The following is a 20,948-nucleotide window of genomic DNA, read 5'->3' on the forward strand; positions in this document are numbered from 1 at the left end:
TGGCAGACACGGGGGACCATATGGGATGCCAGGATTTGAACCATGGACCTTCTGCATGAAAGGCAAACGCCTTACCTCCATGCTATCTCTCCAGCCCCGTAAAGGAAGGCAAATTTCTTTTTTTTTTTTTTTTTAGGCCACACCCGGCGGTGCTCAGGGGTTACTCCTGGCTGTCTGCTCAGAAATAGCTCCTGGCAGGCATGGGGGACCATAAGGGACACTGGGATTCGAACCAACCACCTTTGGTCCTGGATTGGCTGCTTGCAAGGCAAACACCACTGTGCTATCTCTCCGGGCCCAATATTACATTTTTATATACAGAGAATAAGGTTCTTTCTTTTTTACACAGAAATAAAAATTTAAAATATCTTTATTTAAGCACTGTGATTACAAACATGTTTATAGTTGGGTTTCAGTTGTAAAAATGAACAACCCCACCCCCGGAGCTGGAGAGATAGCACAGCAGTAAGGAGTTTGCCTCGAATGCTGCCAATCCAGGAGATGGTGGTTTGATTCCCAGTATCCCATATGGTTCCCTGAACCTGCCAGGGGCGATTTCTGAGCACAGAGCCAGGAGTAACTCCTGAGCACCTCCAGGTGTGACCCCCCTAAAAAATGAAAAACCCCTTCACCAGTGCAACATTCTCACAACCAATGCCCCCCAACTTCTTCCTCCCCTACCCCCTGCCTGTATTGAGACAGGCATTCTATTTCTCTCACTCACTACCATTGTAATGATGGTTGTCAGTGCAGTTATTTCTCTAACTGAACTCACCACTCTTTGTGGTAAGCGTCATTTTGTGGGCCAGTCCTTCCAGCCCTTATCTCTATGGTCTCTGAGTATTACCACCATACTGTCTTTTATTTTTCTTAAATCCCATAGATGAGACTATTCTGTGTCTATCTCTCTCTTCGACTTATTTCACTCAGCATAATAGTTTCCATGTCTATCCATGTATAGGAAAATTTCATGACTTCATTTTTCCTGATGACTGCATAGTATTCCATTGTGCATATGTACCAGGTTTTTTTTTTTTTTATCACATCAGCAGCGTTCAAGGGTTACTCCTGGCTCTGTGTTCAGGATTTGTTCCTGCCAGGCATGGGGGACATATGGGATGCCAGGATTCAAACCACTGTCCTCCTGGATCGGCTGAGTGCAAGGCAAATGCCCTACTGCTGTGCTATCTCTCTGGCCTCATGTACCACAGTTTGTTTGTTTGTTTCTTTTTTTTTTTTTTACCACAGTTTCTTTAGCCACTCATCTGTTGTCAGGCATCTGGGTTGTTGACAGAATCTGGCTATTGTAAATAGTGCTGCAATGAATATAGGTGTGAGGAAGGGATTTTTGAATTGTGCTTTTGTGTTCCTAGGGTATATCACTAGCAGTGGTATAGCTGGATCATATGGGAGCTCATTTTCCAGTTTTCTGAGGCATCTCCATATTTTGTTCCATAAAGGACTAGAAGGCATTCCCACCAGCAGTGAATGAGAGTTCCTTTCTCCCCATATCCCTGCCAGAACTGATTGTTCTTATTCTTTTCGATGTGTGCCAATCTCTGTGGCTTGAGATGCTACCTATTGTATTTGTTTTTTTTCTTTTGTTTGTTTGCTTGCTTCTGGACCACACCCGGTGGCAGTCGGGTTACTCCTGGCTGTGCACTCAGAAATCACTCCTGGCTTGGGGGACCATATGGGATGCCAGAGATCGAACCTCAGTTTGTCCTAGGTCAGCTGTGTGCAAAGCAAACGCCCTACCACTGTGCCACTGCTCTGGGCCCCAGTACCTCATTGTTTTTTTGATTTGCATCTCCATTATGATTAGTGATGTGGAGCACTTTTTTTTCATGTCTTTGACTATTTGTATTTCTTCTTTGAAGAATTGTCTGTTCATTTCTTCTTCCTTTTTTTGATGGCATTAGATTTTTTTTCTGTTCTGTCAACACCTGTCTATCTTAGAAATTAGCCCCTTATCTGATGGGCATTGGGAATAGTTTCTCCTATTTTGTGGATGGCTTTTGTATCTTAGGCATTATTTCCTTTGAGGTGCAGAAGCTTCTCAGCTTAATATATTCCTGTTTATCTCCACTTCCACTGGTTTGGAGAGTGCTGTTTTCTTCTTGAAGATGCCTTTAGTTTCAGTGTCATGGAGTGTTTTACCTCTTTTGTTCTACATACCTTATGGTTCCAGGTCTGATATCAAGGTCTTTAGTACATTTGAATTTGACCTTTGTGTAGGGTGTTAGATGGAGATCCGAGTTCACTTTTTTTGCATGAGGCTAACCAGTTGTTCCAGCACCACTTGTTGAAAAGGCTTTCTTTGCTCCATTTTGCAGTTCTTGCCCTTTTATCAAAGATTGTATGTGTGGGGAACATTCTCTGAATACTTAAATCTGTTCCACTGATCCAAGGGTCAACAATAAAGTTCTTGTCAAACTGTCCAATTATTTTGGGAACCCCAAATTCTACTATTTTTCTATTCTTTCCTTAGAATTCCAGGATGGCACTATGTGTTCAGTATGACATAGAACATTCCTTACACATTTTATAGTGGTTGTAGAACATTTCATAATAGGAATGTACTATGCTCAACCAATTATTTCCTTACTGATGAAACTTTCAAAAACTATTACTTTGGGGGCTATGTGGATAGTACATTGGGGGAGTTTTGCATGTGGCCAATCTAAGTTTGATCCCTGGTATCCCACATGGCCCTGAGCCCACCAGGAGTGATCCCTAAGTGCAGAGTCAGTAGTAATCCCTGAGCACTGCCAAGTGTGGCCTCTAAACAAACAAAAATGTACAAACAAAAAAACTTTGGGCAGGAGCAGTGGTGCAAGCAGTAGGGTGTTTGCCTTGCATGCACTAACCTAGGATGGATCGTGGTTCGATCCCCTGGTGTTTCATATGGTCCCCCAAGCAGGAGTGATTTCTGAGTGCAGAGCCAGGAGTGAACCCTGAGTATCTCCCGGTGTGGACCTAAAACTAAACGCCCCCAAACAAAAAGTATTATTTTAGGGCCAGAGATAGTATAGGTAGTAGGGTGCTTGCCCTTGCATGTGGCCAACATGGGTTTGATCCTCAGCTTGTCATATGGTCCTCTGAGCCCCATCAGGAGCGATTCTTGAGTGCACAGCCAGGAGTAACCCTTGAGCATTGAGGGGTATTGTCCAAAAACAAACAAAAGCAAAGAACTATGACTTTGGCTGCACTTATATATTAAAATTGTTCTGAGGTTAGAGACCAATTCTGTCTGATTAAAAGCAGAATCTGGTGGTCAATAGTTATTTCATTGAACTGGGTTTTCTAGATTACCTAACTGTAAGAAAAAGAAATGCTACTGGCCGTTTTATCACTTGTCGCATATATTGATTCCTTCTATATCTCAATGTGTTGATTAAATACAAGAACTTAGTAAACTCTGGATTGAATGGTGAAATAAATACTATAGATATGGAAAGTGAGACCATGGATTCTGGAGTAGAATTTCCCTCTAAGATCATTTAATTCCCCTTGTGATATTTCTTCTGTCTCAGTGTAGGAAGTGCGTCTAGCCCAGGAGATAGGAAACCCCACACATACCATTTTCTGAGAGGGCCTATTTTAATTTTTTCCTTTGTGGGGGCTGTGTTCACATTGGGTCTTGATGATGCTTGGGATCCATACATGGTACTAGCTTTGGCACATGCAAGACAAATGCCTGTTCTATTATCTCTTGGATAAAGTGCCTATTGCCTTAAAAGTACTTGACCTTGTATTCGGATATGTGGTTTAGAATATCATCACCCTGGGCCCGGAGAGATAGCACAGTGATGTTTGCCTTGCAAGCAGCCGATCCAGGACCAAAGGTGGTTGGTTCGAATCCTGGTGTCCCATATGGTCCCCCGTGCCTGCCAGGAGCTATTTCTGAGCAGACAGCCAGGAGTAACCCCTGAGCACCGCCGGGTGTGGCCCAAAAACAAAACAAACAAACAAACAAAAAAAGAATATCATCACCCCATGGACATCCTGAGAATGGCCTGCAGAGAAGGCAAACCGTCCAGCCAATCCTAGAGGAGACATTAAAGCTCTTCCCCGACTATTAGGGCAGAACTCCTGAGCAACTGCAGGAAGGCACAGCAGATGGAAAGGGCTCAGAGAAGAGACACATGGGCTAGAACACATCCCATTGACCTTGGAATGTCCCTTGTGATGTCACATGGAATCAGAGACCAGAGAGAGAAAATTGGCTGAGAAAGGCATGGGGTTGAGTAATGGCGCCACTTTGGGGGCTGACCATTCCAGTGCCATCATATTTCAGCTTTCCACTATTAGTGTGTTTGCTACTTTTGAGCCTTTGGGTGCTGTTTTCTAAAAAGAGCGAGAAGCAAGTGGTAACCACCGTAGACACAGAGGTATGTGCTATGACTCTCCTTTGAAGTTCACTGCTCCCTGAGATGGCAAAAATTTCCCCATCTTGGAGCTGGATGTGGGCAAGAGGGGAATTAAAATTGTGCCATAATGTCTTCCTACATGTGCACATTTCCCGCCCCCAATATCCTCAGTTTCCCTCCCTCTTCTGAGGAAGGCACAAAATATTTATTTATTTTATAAATTATCTTTATTTAAACACTGTGATTACAAATATAATTGTAGTTGTATGATTACAGTCATGTAAAGAACACCCCCCTTCGCCAGTGCAGTGTAGATCCAATTTCCCGGATCTACCTACTTCCCACCCCACCCACACCTGTACTCGAGACTTTTTCCCTCATTCATTCACATTGTTACGATAGTTTTCAGTGTAGTTATTTCTCTAACTGCACTTATCACTCTATGTGGTGAGCTTCATGTCATGAGCCGCACCTACATGGGAAGATGGGGGGAAATAGGGTTGGGACTGAGGCAGTAAAATATTAGAAATGAGATTTGTAGGGCAGTATCAAGATCACAATACAAGATGGATGTTATGCGTCTGTAGAGATTCATGTGTTATTTTTCCGTTTTATTTTTATTTTTGCCACTGCCCCCCCCCACCCCATGCGCAGCTTGGGAGTTATTCTCTATAATGCTTAAGGATTCATATGATGCTGGGAACTGAACCAAGGGCCTCAAACATGCAAGGAAAGTACTGTATTTGCCGGCGTATAAGACAATTGGTCGTATAAGACGACCCCCTAATTTTACAGTTAAAACATAGGTTTAGGTCTATATTCGCTGTATAAGACAGAACGTTCCTGAGCTGCAACTGTATGTACCCCAGTGAGCCAATCACAACAAGCAAAGGTTCAAAGGGTATACTATAATAGACTTCCTCTCTGACTCTGGCCAATCTGAGCAGGCTTTTGACAGTGTAGATTCGGGTCCAGAACAATGTCTAATTTGCATGCATCAAAAGCCTGCTTGGATTGGCCGAGTTAGAGAGGCGGTCCGAGCAGCCTTGCAGTTACTGGTGCAGGATCGAGTTGGAAAATTCGTTTCGTGGCAATATCCAGATGATTTTCGTTTAGCGGCATATCGGACGTTTTTCGGGATCTACTCGGCGTATAAGACGACTCCCGATTTTCGGTTGACTTTCGTTTCAAAAGTCGTCTTATACGCTGGCAAATACGGTACTCTTTCACTTAGCCATATCCCCAGCTGTTGAGAGTAAATTTTAAAGTAACATTATAGGATGTCTAAAATTAATTAAAAAGACAAAACTGTTTTTCAGGGTGGGATGAGCTGAATTATTGCAGGATGCAAGTCAAAAAGTCAGTTGTTTGATTGGGGTCATTTAAAACTACATATGGCTGTTCTCAGGACTTAATCCTACTCTGTGCTCAGGGATTACTCCTGTCAGTACCCTACACCTAGCAGGAATTATTTCTGACAGGATGTCAATGGCAAATGACACATTATTGATGTAGAATTCTATTCCCAATAGGAAAGTAATTTTTTGTGCATGTGTATATTTTTTGGGCCAAATAGGCTGTGATCAGAGCTCACTCCTGGCTCTGTAGTCAGGGACAATTCCTGCCAGGGCACAGGGTGCCATACGAGATGATAGGAATTGAACCTGGTTAGGCTGCATGTAAGGCAAACACCCTACCCACTGTACTATTTTTCTGGCCCCAAAGAGAAATTTCTGGATCAAATGGTATATATACTATGTTTTAGTGGATAATATAAACAGTTTACTTAAGTGATCATGCCAGTTTAGAGCCAGGTCGGCCATGTGCAAAGCAAAATCCCTACCCATTATGCAATCTCTCTGTCCTAACCTTTGTCCATTTTGAATACTTACGTTGTCAGCCTTTTATTAATTGATTCATAGGTATTCTTTTTGGGCCATACTTGGTGACACTCAGGGATTACTCCTGGCTATGCACTCAGAAATTGCTCCTCCTAGCAGGCTCAGGGGACCACGTGGGATGCCAGGAATCAAATCCAGATCCTAGGGGACCGTATGGGATGGCGAGGATGATCGAACCAAGGTCCTTCCTGAATTGGCCACATGCAAGGCAGATGCCCTATGGCTGTACTATCGCTCTGACCTGGTATTCATTTTTTTTTTTTTTACATTTATTCAGCTTTTTGGACCACATCTCATGGCACTCAGGGGTTACTCCTGGCTCTGTGCTCAGACCTGGCAGGCTCAGGGGACCATGTGGGATGCTGGGAATCAAACCCAGGTCTGTCCCGGGTCGGCCACATGCAAGGCAAACACCCTCCTGCTAATTGCTCCGGCCCTAAAATGACCAGTTTTTTTAATTTAAGTAAACTTTTATAAACAAGTTAAAAATAAATTTTCCTCCTGAGGCCAGAGCAATAGCACAGCGGATAGGTTATTTGCCTTGCACACAGCTCACTTGGGTTCGATCCCGTTTCCCATATGGTCCCCAGAGCCTGCCAGGAGTAATTTCTTTGTGCAGAGCTAGTACACCCTGAGTGCTGCCAGCTATGGCCCCAAAACCTAAAAAAAGATAAAAACATAAATTCCCTGGAGACCTGAGTGATATAATAGGAAAGCCAATTAAGACCACTTATAGCAGGGGTGGCGAACAAATGAATGCGGCTCTTTGCCTCTTATCATTCTTTTGTATCCTGTGGCTCTTTGCCAAGTTTGGATTTTGTTCTGCTGCTTTTGAGGAGGGACCTGAGGAGAGATCTCAGAGCACGTAGTCTCTCCTGCCCCCAGGCTGCGTCCTCCCGTCTCCCATCCCTCGGCAACAACTGCACGGGCCAGCGAGTGGGGGGTGGGGAGACACGACCCGTGTGTCCCGTGTGTCACATGTTGTGTCACACTTGCCGTTAGTTCTTAGTGTGGAGGAAGCAGCACACCCTCACCATCATTGCAGGACTTTTACCCTCACTCAAAATGGCAAAATGCAGTATGTGTTTCTTATTGTTAAAATTAGATGCTTTTGTGTGAGTGTTTGTCTGTTTTGGCAGGTCACTGCGTGGTATGGCTCTCTGACTCTCACAGTTTAAAATTTTGGCTCTTTGTGTCAAACTTGTTCGCCACCCCTGACTTATAGGTTCAGTCCAAGGCACCTCATGTTCTCTGTGACCTGCTAAGAATGAATCTTGAGTGTAAAGCCAGGAGTAAGCCTGAGAACTGTGTGTGGTTCCTAAACCAATACAATGTTCCCACTCTGGCTTTTATTTTTCTGAACTATTCATAATTGTGTACTAACTAATAAACAGTGATGCTGGGAAAGTGAATTACACTTAGGAATCCTACCTGCAAATCATGTGTTCCTGCCTCGAGTTACTTCTCTAGGCCCTGAACAAATCTTTTTTTTTTTTTTGGGGGGGGCACATCCGGTGACGCTCAGGGGTAGCTCCTGACTATGCGCTCAGAAATCATTGCTGCTGGCTTGGAGGACCATATGGGACATGGAGGAATCTGTCCTAGGCCAGCACAAGCAAAGCAGAAGCCCTACCGCTTGAGCCACTGCTCTGGACCCAAATAATTCCTTTTTTGGGCTTTTTATTGTTTTGATTTTGAATTTTGGGCCAGCCCAGTGATTCTCAGGGGTTACTATTGGTTCTGCACCCAAGAATCACTCCTAGAAGTGCATAGGGGTCCACATAGGATGCCAGGGATTGAACATGGGTAACTGCTATACTATTGCTGTGGCCCCTGAACAAACCTGTTTTGTGGCGGAGGAGGGTTTGGACAACATTCAGTGATGCTCAGGGGTTACTCCTGGCTCTGTACTCAGGAATTGCTCCTGGCAGCCTTGGGGGATCATTTGGGATGCCAGGAATCGAACCCGGTCGGCTGTGTGCAAGGCAAACACTCTATCTGCTGTGCTATTTCTCCAGCTCCAACATTTTTGTTGATTTGTTTTGTTTGTTTTGGGGCCACAACCAGCAGTGCTTGGGTTATTCTTGGCTCTGTGCTCAGGAATCACTCCTGGTGATGCTCAGGAGACATATGAGATGCCAGGGACTGAACCTGGGTTGACTGCATGCAAGAAAAACGCCTTACTCGCTGTGCTGTCACTCTGTCATCAACAAATCATTCTTTTATTTTCTTTTAAATTTTTTTGTTTCTGGTACACCTGGCAGTGTTCAGGAGTTACTCTGGCTCTGCATTCAGAAATTGCTCCTGGCACTCAGGGGACTATATTGGATGCCAGGGATCGAACCCAGGTCTGTCCCAGGTCAGTTGCATGCTAGGCAAACACTACTGCTGTGCTATCACTTAACCCTTCCCAACAAACCATTCTTAACTTTTTTGTTTTGTTTTGCTTTTTTGGGCCACACTGGCAGTGCTCAGGGGTTACTCTTGGTTCTCTGCTCAGAAATTGCTCCTGGCAGGCAAGGAGGATCATATGGGATGCTGGGATTCGAACCACCATTGGCCCTGGGTCGGCTGCTTGCAAGGCAAATGCTCTACCGCTGTACTTTCTTTCCAGTTCCACCTTTTGTTAAAAATACTGTATTATGTGCTATACATTATATTTCATTTCTTCTCGAAGTCTCTTTCATATTATGTGGTTCTTGTGACTAGTGGTGTTCTGGGGTTTCATCTGGCAGTGATTGAGGCCACTGAAACCAAGACTGAACCCAGGGCCTCATTCTTGCAAGGCAGGCACCCCACCGCTCGATACATACCCATTTCTCTCTTTCACATTCATATCTCTGATAACTTCAAATTACTTTTTGACTATGTTGAGGTAGGGACCGAAGAGATAGCATAGTGGGCAGGGTGCCAGCCTTGCATGCAGTAGGCCCAGGTTTGGTCCTTAAGCACCACCAGGAGTAATTCTAGAGCACAGAGCTAGAAGCCCTGAGCACTACAGCCCCCAATCACAAAATATTCCTCCCTATATATTCACACACATACATTATTTGTTCTTTTGTAGCATAGTGACTAGGCTGAGACAAGTGACGCTCTCACTTTGGACACAAATCTAAGGTTTATCAAAAACTTAAGTAATGAAGAACATTTAATGAACCATTATTAAAATAACAAATTTAATGTGAAAATGGAAATATAAGCCTTCAAGTTGGATTTCAACACCAAAATAAAAACAAAATATAAAATCTATAGTGAACAAAAAATAAAGTTTTGGACCAGTGTGAGTATAAGTATGTGCTTGCCTTGCATAATTATCAAGGTTTGAGTCCCCAACACTGCACATGGTCCCCTGACCACCTCTGGAGTCGCTCCTGAGTACAGAGCCGGAGTACCCCCTGAACACTCCTGGGTATGTTCCCAACCACATCTCAAAAACTGAACATAAAGTATTTGACCTTGCGTACTCAGACATTCTGCCTCACATCTTGCCCTGAATCTCAGTCCTTCCAGCATGATTTACTGAAAAGATCATTATTTTTCTCATTGCATTACACAGGTGACCCTGTCATTTATCACATAAATGTCCACGTATATACTCTATTTTAGCAGTCTGCTTTATTATATTGGTGTTTTTGTTTTTTTGGGTCACACCCGGCAGCACTCAGGGATTACTCTTGGCTCTATGCTCAGAAATCGCCCCTGGCAGGCATAGGGGACCATATGGGATGCCGGGATTAGAACCACCATTCTTCTGCATGAAAGGCAAATGCCTTACCTCCATGCTATCTCTCTGGCTCCTTGTTTTGATTTTTTTTTTGGGGGGCAACACCTGGTGGTGCTCAGGGCTTACTGTTGGCTCTGTGCCCAGTCAGCTGCATGCAAGGTGTCTTACCTAATGTATATCTGACCCTCCAAATGGTAATTTCTTCAGTAATTCTTTCCTTCAAGCAATTAACTTCTGTTCTCTATTTCCTTAATTCCTGTATATCTGTTAGCATTTAACCAGATAGTGTTTTAATTTACCATTTATATAATAGCTTTTCCTTTTATTTTTTTCCTTTCCACCACCCGCCCAACTTTTCCTTTTAATAAACATTCCTGGGGCCGGAGAGATAGCATGGAGGTAAGGCGTTTGCCTTTCATGCAGAAGGTCATCAGTTTGAATCCCGGCGTCCCATATGGTCCCCCGTGCCTGCCAGGAGCAATTTCTGAGCATGGAGCCAGGAGTAACCCCTGAGCACTGCCGGGTGTGACCCAAAAACCACAAAAACAAAAAACAAAAAACAAAAAAACCCAAAACATTCCTGCTTAGAATATTTATCTTCAGTTTTAGCACCCCATATAATATTTTGAGCTTAGTAAATATTCCATAAATCAGGGGTCTCAAACTCGTGGCCCACGTTTGTGGCCCTGCCCTAGAGGAATCTTTTTTTGTTTTGTTTTAGTTGTTTGGGTCACACCCCCCCCAATGTTCAAGGCTTACTACTGACTTTGCACTCAAGGATCACCCCAACTTTGCCTTCTGCAGCCCCCAGGTAAACTGAGTTTGAGACCCCTGCCATAAATGAATAATAAATACACAAATGAGATGGTAAGTATTGTGTAATGATAATGTTTCATCAGTACTTATGTCAATATACTTGCTGTTCAATATATTTGCTGCTAATAAAGTCTCTAACCTAGAATATAACTTGATTTTCTGTGTATGCCTCTCTAGACTTCAAGGCAGCATAAACCGAGAAAGGTCCAGGAATTCACAGGTCAGAAATACCTTTATTTTATTATTTTGGGGGAGAATTAGGAGTTTGTGTCACAGCTGACTTTGCTCAGAGCTTACTCATGGCAGGGCAGGGGGTGTGGGGAGACCATACATGGTGCCAAGGATAAATCCAGGCAGTTTCATGCAAACCAAGTACCTTACCTGATACACAATTCTATGGCCCAAGGCCCTATCTATACTTCCTTTTTTTTGTTTTTGGGTTACACCCTGCAGCACTTGGGTTACTACTGGCTTTATGCTCAGAAATCACCCCTGGCAGGCACAGGGGACCATATGGGATACCGGGATTCGAACCACCATCCTTCTGCATGAAAGGCAAACGCCTTACCTTCATGCTATCTCTCCGGCCCTATACTTCCTTCTTCAGCTCAGTCCTTTAAGCTAACTCCCAGCCCATAGACTAGAGTTTTTTATAGTAAATGAAGAGAGATTTTAAAATATTATGTATATAAAAGAAATGTGCTTTTCTTTTTAGTATCTCTACTTCCTAGAGGTGTAAACAAGTACATACTTCTTTCCAAGCTTCTTTTCCTAAATTCCTTTAATACAAAACCCAGAAACATGGCGAGATTGAAGGCTACAGAAGGAATACTACCAAGAGCTTTGGTGGCAGGATGTCTCAATATCTTGTTTCCCTGCCTTGGAAACTAGATAAAACTCACTAAAGTAAAAACAAACATATAATCTGAAGTCTTAACTTAGGAGCAACCTGTTTAAAATGGAACAAATTAGAAACATTAAAATTATATAAATATATAAATATAAATAAAATAAATTAAAAACATTAGAAATTTAAATATGAACTCCAAATTGTCAATCTAAAACGTTTGCAAAAATGAGACTATCTTTTTTTTTTGGGGGGGGGGTCACATTCGGTGGTGCTCAGGGGTTACTCTTGGATCTTCGCTCATAAATCTCTTCAGGCTCGGAGGACCATATGGGATGCTGGGGGATTGAACCCACATCTACCTTGGTTAGCATGTGCAAGGCAAATGCCTTATCACTCTGCACCCCCTTTTTAAAAAAGATTTATTTTAATTGCCGAAAACGGGATAATACATTTAAATTCTGGCCCCCTTTTTTAAAAGGGCTTTTACCTGGTGACACCTGACAGTTTTACCGTGTGTTCCCTTCATGTGATCATTATCTAATCCATTTATTCATTTTTTTCTTTATTTTTAAAAATGGGGGGCTTTCTGACCCTCCTTAGGATATCTTTTATGTTTCTATTTGAATTTGTGCTCCCCAAACTGCAATTATCTCACCCTAATACCTTGCCTGTTAGTTGACCCCTTGATTATTTTTTTGGTTTGTGGGCCACACCCAGTGATGCTCAGGGGTTACTATGGCCATGTGCTCAGAAATAGCTCCTGGCTTGGGGGACCATATGGGCCACTGGGCTATCGAACCATGGTCCGTCCTGGGTCAGCCGCGTGCAAGACAAACACCCTACCGCTGAGCCATCGCTCTAACCCCAGGCCCCTTGATTTAATTGTAATAAACTTTGTAATAAACTCTTTGCTCTCATGATTGTGTTTCTGTTCAATGGCTAACATCCATTACACAGTGAAGACAGGACATTGTATTTCAAAGCATAGTCATCACCATAGTATTATCATGACACCCTGTTTTTCATTAAGAAAGATACGTTAGGGCCAGAGAGATAACATGGAGGTAAGGCGTTTGCCTTGCATGCACAAGGACGGTGGTTTGAATCCTGGCATCCCATATAGTCCCCTGAGCATGCCAGGAGCGATTTCTGAGTGTAGAGCCAGGAGTAACCCCTGAGTACTGCTGGGTGTGACCCAAACACCAAAAACCAAAACCAAAAGAAAAAAAAGAAGGACACTGGTTCAAATCCGGCATCTCATATGGTTCCCTGAGCCTGCCAGGAGCGATTTTTGAGCACAGAGCCAGGAGTAACCCCTGAGTGCTGCCAGGTGTGACCCAACATCCAAAAAAGAAAGGTACTGTATTTTCCGGCGTATAAGACGACCCCCTAATTTTACAGTTAAAACATAGGTTTAGACCTATATTCGCTGTATAAGACAGAACGTTCCTGTGCTGCAACTGTATGTACCCCTGTGAGCCAATCACAACAAGCAAAGGTTCAAAGGTTATACTATACTGCCAAAGACTTTCTCTCTGACTCTGGCCAATCTGAGCAGGCTTTTCAGTGTCAATTCCGGTACAGAACATTGTCTAATTTGCATGCATCAAAAGCCTGCTTGGATTGGCTGAGTTAGAGAGGCGGTCTGAGCAGCCTTGCAGTGATTGGTGCAGGATTGAGTTGGAAAATTCGTTTCGTGGCAATATCCAGACGATTTTCTTTTAGCCGCATATCAAAACGCTTTTCGGGATATACTTGGCGTATAGAAGACCCCTAATTTCGTTTGACCTTTTCTTTTGTTTCAAAAGTCGTCTTATATGCCGGAAAATATAGTAGTTAAGCTTTACATAATGTTTGCACCTTGTTTTGGCAAAACAATTTTTATTTGAGTGTTTCCAGGAATAACTCCTGATTGCAGAATCAGAAGTAAGCTCTGAGCACCGTTGGATGTAGCCCCCAAACAAATAAAATATAATGTTATAAAAACTTTGTAACAATTTTATATGTAGTAAAATATAAAGTATAGATTAAAAACCAACAAAAGTGGGGCTGGAACAGTGGCGCAAATGGTAAGGTGTCTGCCTTGCCCGTGTAGCCTAGGACAAACCGCGGTTCCCCCAGAGTCCCATATGGTCCCCTAAGCCAGTAGCAATTTCTGAGTGCATAGCCAGGAGTATCCCCTGAGTGTCACGGGGTGTGGCCCCCAAAACAAAACAAAAAAAAAGTGTGGGGGGGAATAAAATGTGAGATTCAGCATAGATTTACCTTTGCTCTCTTGTTTGAAAAATGAGGGAATTGCATTAGACCAGTGTTTTTCATCCTTTCTGTGCAAAGGAACATTTTTTTCTTTTTCTTTTTTTTTGGATTTTTGGTTTTTGGGTCAGACCCAGCAGCGCTCAGGGGTTACTCCTGGTTTCATGCACAGAAATCGCTCCTTGGCAGGCTCAGGGGACCATATGGGATGCCGGGATTCGAACCGATGACCTTTTGTATGAAAGGCAAACGCCTTACCTCCATGCTATCTCTCCGGCCCTGGCACACTTTTTTCATGAAAAAAAAAAAAATCACGAGGCACACCATTAGAAAATGTTAAAAATTTAACTCTGTCCCTATATTGACTATATATAAAGTAATTCTCTTGAATAGGAAACTAATGAACACAAAGAAATTATTTTATAATTACTTTATTATGAAATATATCATTAGAATCTAATGATTGGTCTATTTGTGAGCCGAAGCCTCATGTTATAGATGAAATTGAAATTTTTTCCCACGGCACACCAGACAATATCTTATGGCACACTACTGTGCTGCGGCACAGTGGTTCAAAAACTCTGCGTTAGACAATACCATTGATCATGATACTAATAAATTCTTCTTCCCTACTCTTAGCTCAAGAGTGGGAAAATTTCAAAATGGGATGCACTGAAGCTAGTCTGGCATGGTGAGTCAAGTCAGTTTTTTCTTTTGTGTTTATTGTATCAGAGGTCCAACTCAGGGTTTCACACAAGGGAAAGTAATCTCCCACTGAGCTATACCTTCAGCTTTTCTTTTTTTTTCTTTTCTTTTATTTTTTTTTATTATTTTTTTTAATATAATTTTTATTTTGATCATAGTGGCTTACATATTGTTGACACCTTCAGCTTTTCATGTGCCTATTATAGCTCTATTCAGCTTATATTACTGATAAACTACAAATATTACGAGTAAGATCCTCAGATTCAGTTTACGCATATAGTAGTTGTCTTTTTTTTTAAATTAAGTCTCCTTGGTGGGCCTTTTATAGGTACTTTAATATCATTTTAATTGCATTAAAATTCTTTATTGCATCTAGCATTTCAGAACTCCCTGTGGGATGGACCCAGCAATATATATTCTGGTCAATGAACAGGAGTCTTCGACACATATTCCAATATCTGGAAAATGCAAGGTAAGAAAATGTAATTTCTTGGGGCCTGAGTCATAGTACAGCTGTAGGATGTTTGACTTGCATGTGGCTGACCCAGGAAGGACCTACATTGGATCCCCCGCATCCCATATGGTCCCCCCCGAAATCAGGGGTGATTTCTGAGCACATAGCTAGGAGTAACCCCTGAGCATCACTGGGTGTGTCCCCCCCGAAAAAAGAAAAGAAAATGTAGTTTCTGGATGAGAATAAAAGGTAGAAGCTTTTAAAAGGGTGAAAGAAAAAGAGTGTGGAGGATAGCAGAAAGAAAGAGTTAGGGAAAAGGAGCTGGAGAGATAGTAAAGTGGGCAGGGTACTTGTCATACATGCAGCCAAACCAGGCTTGATCCCTGGTACTACCAAGAATGATTTCTGAGCAAAGACCATAGCCAGGAACAGCACAGACAGAGCATCACCAGGTATACCTTACCCCTCCTCCCCCCAAAAAAAAACAGAAAAAAAAGAGTTGGGGGGGAAGGAAAATAAGTTATTTTGATTAGTGGGAGAAAAGTTCTCAGTTCAAAGAAAATATAAGAACCACTTAACTATGGATCATTTCTGGATCCAAGAATTTCTGGTTGAAATGAGAACAATTGCCAACCCATTGAAACGTATTAAAATAAATCTCACCCCAGGCACCCTATCGCTACCCACAGGCCAAAGGGTCTGGAGAAGCAAGCTGGTGGCAAAGAATTAATAAACCAAGCCAGTCGGGAGTCATGGAGTCAGTCTGCACCTCATGGTATCTCTCTCTGTACCCAAAGCCAGAACTGCTCTTTATTTATTAAACCCAGTACAAAATTTGACTAGATGGGGTAAGGTGGAATAAGATCCAGGTGGGCTTTTACATATCAAAGGAAGAGGTTTATGGGAAAGAGGAAAATGGGGGAAACACCACCTTTATTTTGCGTTAACAGCTGAGTGTCATTTTTTTTTTTTTTTTTTTTTGGTTTTTGGGCCACAATGGCTGTCTGCTCAGAAATAGCTCCTGGCAGGCACCGGGGACCATATGGGACACCGGGATTCGAACCAACCACCTTTGGTCCTGGATCGGCTGCTTGCAAGGCAAACACCGCTGTGCTATCTCTCCAGGCCCTGAGTGTCATTCTTATAGTGGCAGCCATACCCTATGGTGCTCAGGGTTTACTTCTGACTCTGTGCTCAGGAGTCATTCCTGACAGTGCTGGGGGAACATATGGTGATGGATGGAACAAGGGTGGGGCTACCTGCAGTCCAGACACTGTCTGTACTTTCCTCCCAAAATGAATTGAATTTTAATTCTTTCTATAAGTAATGAATGTTGAGGAAAGAAAATTGTCTTTCTGTTGTTTTCACTCAGGCTGGAGAGATAGTACACATAGTATCAGGGTTCCTCAAACTTTTTCAACAGGGGGCCAGTTCACTGTTCTTCAGACTATTGGAGGGTCTGACTATAGTAAAAACAAAACTTATGAACGAATTCTTATGCACACTGCATAGATCTTATTTTGCAATGGAGAAACAAAACAGATACAAATACAACATGTGGCCCGCGGGCCATAGTTTGAGGACCACTGGGACAGTAGTACTTGCATGCTGCCAACCGAGTTTGTTCCTAGTATCCCATATGTTCCCTTGCACTGCCAGGAGTCATTTCTGAGTACAGAGCCAGAAACTACTCCTGAGAATAGCCAGGTGTGGCTCAATCCTGTCCTCCTGGCAAAAATTTTCATTATCTTTTCTACCTTTTCTTGTTTCAAAGAAAATGAGAACTTTCTCTATTTTTTTCTCTTAGATCCAGTCTACTGGAACTATATTTGTCTAAACATCAGGACATGCTTTCTTCTACCTCCTCTATTATTGTGGCTCAAGAGGCTATTCTACCCTGTTGTGTCTGTAAGAAAGCAAAACATACTGACCTTGATATTTCCTCTGGATCATCACGTGACACCTCCGGCCTGTCTCAACTTCCTGTCTTTTCTGAAGGAACAACCTGGAAATTACAAAGCCAGAGTTTAACTACATTGCAAAGAAAGCAAAATTCCAGGGTTAGGAACCAACTCTCGTCCCTGTATTCTTTTAACTTCCCAGAAATTAGGAACTCAAAAGCTCTTCAGAAATTGGAAATTCTTCCGCTCATTAGAACTCAAGGCACTTTTATCAAGTCTAGCACTGAACACTCAGAGATCTGTAAACAAAAAAAGAAAGCAAAGATCAAGAGAAAGATCAAGAGATATGTGATAGCAGATAGGCCATATTCTACTTTTAAAAAGACTCCAATAGCCCCAGCTTCAACCCGGATCTCTCCTTTGTCTAGATGGGAATTGGAAGGACATATGGCTTGGAAGGTTTGTAGTTTGCGGGAACAAAGAGTGCCTTTACCAGTGAGAGATTCATGGATTGCGATGAATTATATAATTGAGGCACAAGAAGGAATCCCTAAACCAGAGAAAACCCAAATCCATTCATCAAGGTCCAAATATCAAAATTATGAGAAAAATGTCAAAAAGAAATCCCCAGACCTTGCATCTGTTCTGATCCAGGTGAACACTAAAGTGAAATCTGAATTAAACAAAACAGAAACAAAAATTTCACAGTCACTTATCCCAGGAAAGCAGTCACCTAAGGGTGATACCCAAATCCTTGGATACAGGCCCTCAGTTAAATCAATGAACACTGCACCTGCCAAAAGTTTAGTAGCTGATCAAAATCAAGAAGCAACCACTTTTTTGCAAAAGGATCCAAAACATCTTCTAGAACTTAAATTAAAGCAAAGGGTCACAGGTTTTCCAGAAAAGACACAGCATCATAAAACCCAAGCGACCAAAGTGGAATTGACCCCAAAACTACCATATCAGTTCACAGATAATGTAAAGGTAACTCCACAGGAATTGCATCAAGTCATGGATTCAATGGGGATGATCCCAGAATCACATTCAGAAGAGATTGGATCTACGGATTTATTCCCGCAGTCACCAAATGAAGCTGGGAAACCAGTGGAAACCATAAAAACAGACATCATAAGACACAAACTATTTCAAAATACTAAATCAGTAGACGTAACACCAGAGCCTAAGTATCACAGTATAGACTCAGACAGACCATCAAAACCAGTAACTCATACAGACAATCTGAGGGTAACTCCTGTAGAATTGCTTCAAGTAATGGATACTATGGGGATGATTAAAAAACCACATCCTAATATAGAATCCATGACAGTAATTCCAAGACCACAATATAAAGTCACGGAGGCAGTGAAAATGAATATACAGTTTAATGATCAAATCAAACAACCAGAAAAGAAGAGTCCAAGGTTACAACATTTGATCACAAAAAAGGTGGAAATGAGTCCAAGGCTACAGAATAAAATCATAGAATCAGTGGACCTGACCTCAAGACCACAAAATAAAGCCATGAAATCAAACATTACTGTTCCAGCGCCATTTTATCAAAACAAAGAATCACCAGCAATGATCTCCAGGTCATTGCCTCAAGTCATGAAAATAACCCCAGTGGCATTGCTACAAACTATGGATTTCATGGGAATAATCCCACCAGTACAGCAACATATTGGAAAACGTAGAAAGTTGACCTCAGATTCAGTGCCTCCAATTTCAAATTTGCTTCTAAGGACAACTCAATCAGACAGTTTGATTACATCTAATTCTGGTCCTAAGTCACCACCTAGAGTTATAGAATCAGGAGGAATGATTCCAATGTCATCTTATCAATCTGTACATTCTCCAATGGCAAGCCCATTAATGTTGCAGTCACCTGTGGATATGACCTCTATTCCACAATTACAAGATAATGAAACTAAAACATTTACCCTCACGCCAACATCTCAAGACAAAATATCTCTGGATTTTACTTCTGGATCAAGGATTCAAGAATTGGGTCTTGAGGGAATAACTGCACAACTCTCTCATGAAGGCACAGATTCTATGGTATTGAATCCAAGGTCATCTCATCAAGACACGGAAACTTCAAGTGTGACTTCAAAGTATAAAATTCCAGAAGATTCAGAGATGAACCCTCCCAAAAGTGATCAAGTTACTGTAGAATTGACCCCTGACACATGTACCAAAAGAAAGGAAGTTACAGAGTTGACACAGCCGCCTCATAAAATAATGGAATCTTCAGGGATAGTTACAAAGCCACTGGGTCAAGGTATAAAATTTACAGGAATAAATCAAAAGTCACCACATCAAGTCACAGAATCTGCAACAAAGACGACTATTCTTCAAAATGAAAAGCAGGTACAAAATCATACGGTTATGGAGCATACAAAGTTATCCCCAGACTTACAAAATGTAAAATATAAGAAGATGTCTTTGGAAGCAGGGTTGCAAAGTATAAAACCTATAGACAAAATCACTGGTCCAATCCCACAAACAGTAAAATACAGACAGCAGATTCCAACTGTGAATTCTACAGACCTGGCCCCAGAACTTCAACTGTCAAGTGTAGAATATGCAGATCTGGCTCCTGTATCCCAGTCAAAAAGTGGCAAATCTATTCAATTAGCTCCAGGTTCTCAACTGCAAGATGTGAAACCTACTTTATTGAGCCCAGGACCACAAGAGGAAAGTGTAAAATTGGCTGAGTTAGCCCCAGTACCACACTTGCAAAGTAATACAGATCTGACTCCTAGTTCACAGTTGAAAAGTAGAGAGAATCTTAATTTGTCTGTGCCACCAGTGTTTCCAGATATAAAAACTACAGAGTTGACAAAAAAGCCACCACAAGGAGATACAAAACTAAAACTGGTAGAGTCAGCTCCAAAGTCAAGTTTACAAGATTCAACAATGTCAACAGATGTGAAAAGGCCTCAAATGACAGGCCATAGGGGGCTAATTTTGGAGACACAGAAACAAGGAAAGACATATGAGGAACTTGTTCCAGGTACAAATGCTCAAACAATAAAATCTGTGGAGCTGAAGTCCAATGCCACAGAACCAGAAGGATTGGCTCCAGGACATCAAGCTTCAGAATCTTCAGGAATGTTCTCTGAGTCAAAATATCAAGACATAAAACCAAAATTCACCTTTGACACTTGTCATGAGACAAAAGAATCTGTGGGATTGATACAATCACCTTTAAGAGATATCCCAGGGCCATTGAATCAAGTTTCAGAATTTGTTTCAATGAACTCTGAGTCATCCCAAAATATACCTGACATGATGCTACAAAGCATGAATGTCATGGGAGATACTCCAGTGTCCCAATATACAACACAAACATCTCTGAAACTGGTGCCAATTTCAGAGATGCAAGGTGCAAAATCAGAGGTATTGATCCCAGAGCTCCCAGGTATGCAGTCTGTTCATCCATATCTAGAATCAAAACACTCAGAAGTGATAAGCTCTGAGGATCTGGTCTCAGAATCAGAGTTTCAAAATGTGAAATCCATGCCCCTGGTTTCAAAGTTGCAGTCTAAAAGTATAAAACCTGAAGATATGACCTTAGGGTCATTAAAGCATGACAATACACCTGTGGACTTAACTGCACCTCTGGAAGAATCTAGGGGGTTAATTCTAGAGAAAGAATTACTAAACATTGAATTAAGGAAACTGACCACAGAACCACAATTACAAGCAATACATTCTATGGATCTTAGTTACAGACCAAGTTATCAAGAAATAACATTTGCAGAGTTAGCTTCTGAGGTTTGGCCACAAAAGGACAAGTCAGTGAACACACAGCAAGTCACAGAAACTGCTGGGATGTTGCCACAGTCACAGTTTCAAGTTTTTTCAAAGTCAACTAAAGGGTCAAGCAATAAAGAGAGAGAAACTGTGAGGATGACGACTGAGACATCAACACAAAAACCAGCAGGCCCAGTTATAGAATCTACAAA

The 20,948-nt window shown here is 42.0% G+C and overlaps 1 protein-coding gene across 1 annotated transcript in view; it reads left to right on the plus strand.

Annotated features, from left to right (window-relative positions):
• C12H2orf16 (chromosome 12 C2orf16 homolog) overlaps positions 1-20,948 on the plus strand; it is a 39,232-nt gene that overhangs the window by 4,666 nt on the left and 13,618 nt on the right. Inside the window, exons 2-8 of the mRNA XM_049784685.1 lie at positions 4,334-4,394; positions 10,992-11,043; positions 14,557-14,608; positions 14,999-15,094; positions 16,884-18,645; positions 18,766-18,806; positions 19,743-20,401. Of these exons, the coding sequence (XP_049640642.1) occupies positions 4,334-4,394; positions 10,992-11,043; positions 14,557-14,608; positions 14,999-15,094; positions 16,884-18,645; positions 18,766-18,806; positions 19,743-20,401 (2,723 nt within the window). The remainder of the gene's footprint in view (positions 1-4,333; positions 4,395-10,991; positions 11,044-14,556; positions 14,609-14,998; positions 15,095-16,883; positions 18,646-18,765; positions 18,807-19,742; positions 20,402-20,948) is intronic.

The sequence above is a fragment of the Suncus etruscus genome, chromosome 12, assembly GCF_024139225.1.
Source record: "Suncus etruscus isolate mSunEtr1 chromosome 12, mSunEtr1.pri.cur, whole genome shotgun sequence".
NCBI classification, from domain to species: domain Eukaryota; kingdom Metazoa; phylum Chordata; class Mammalia; order Eulipotyphla; family Soricidae; genus Suncus; species Suncus etruscus.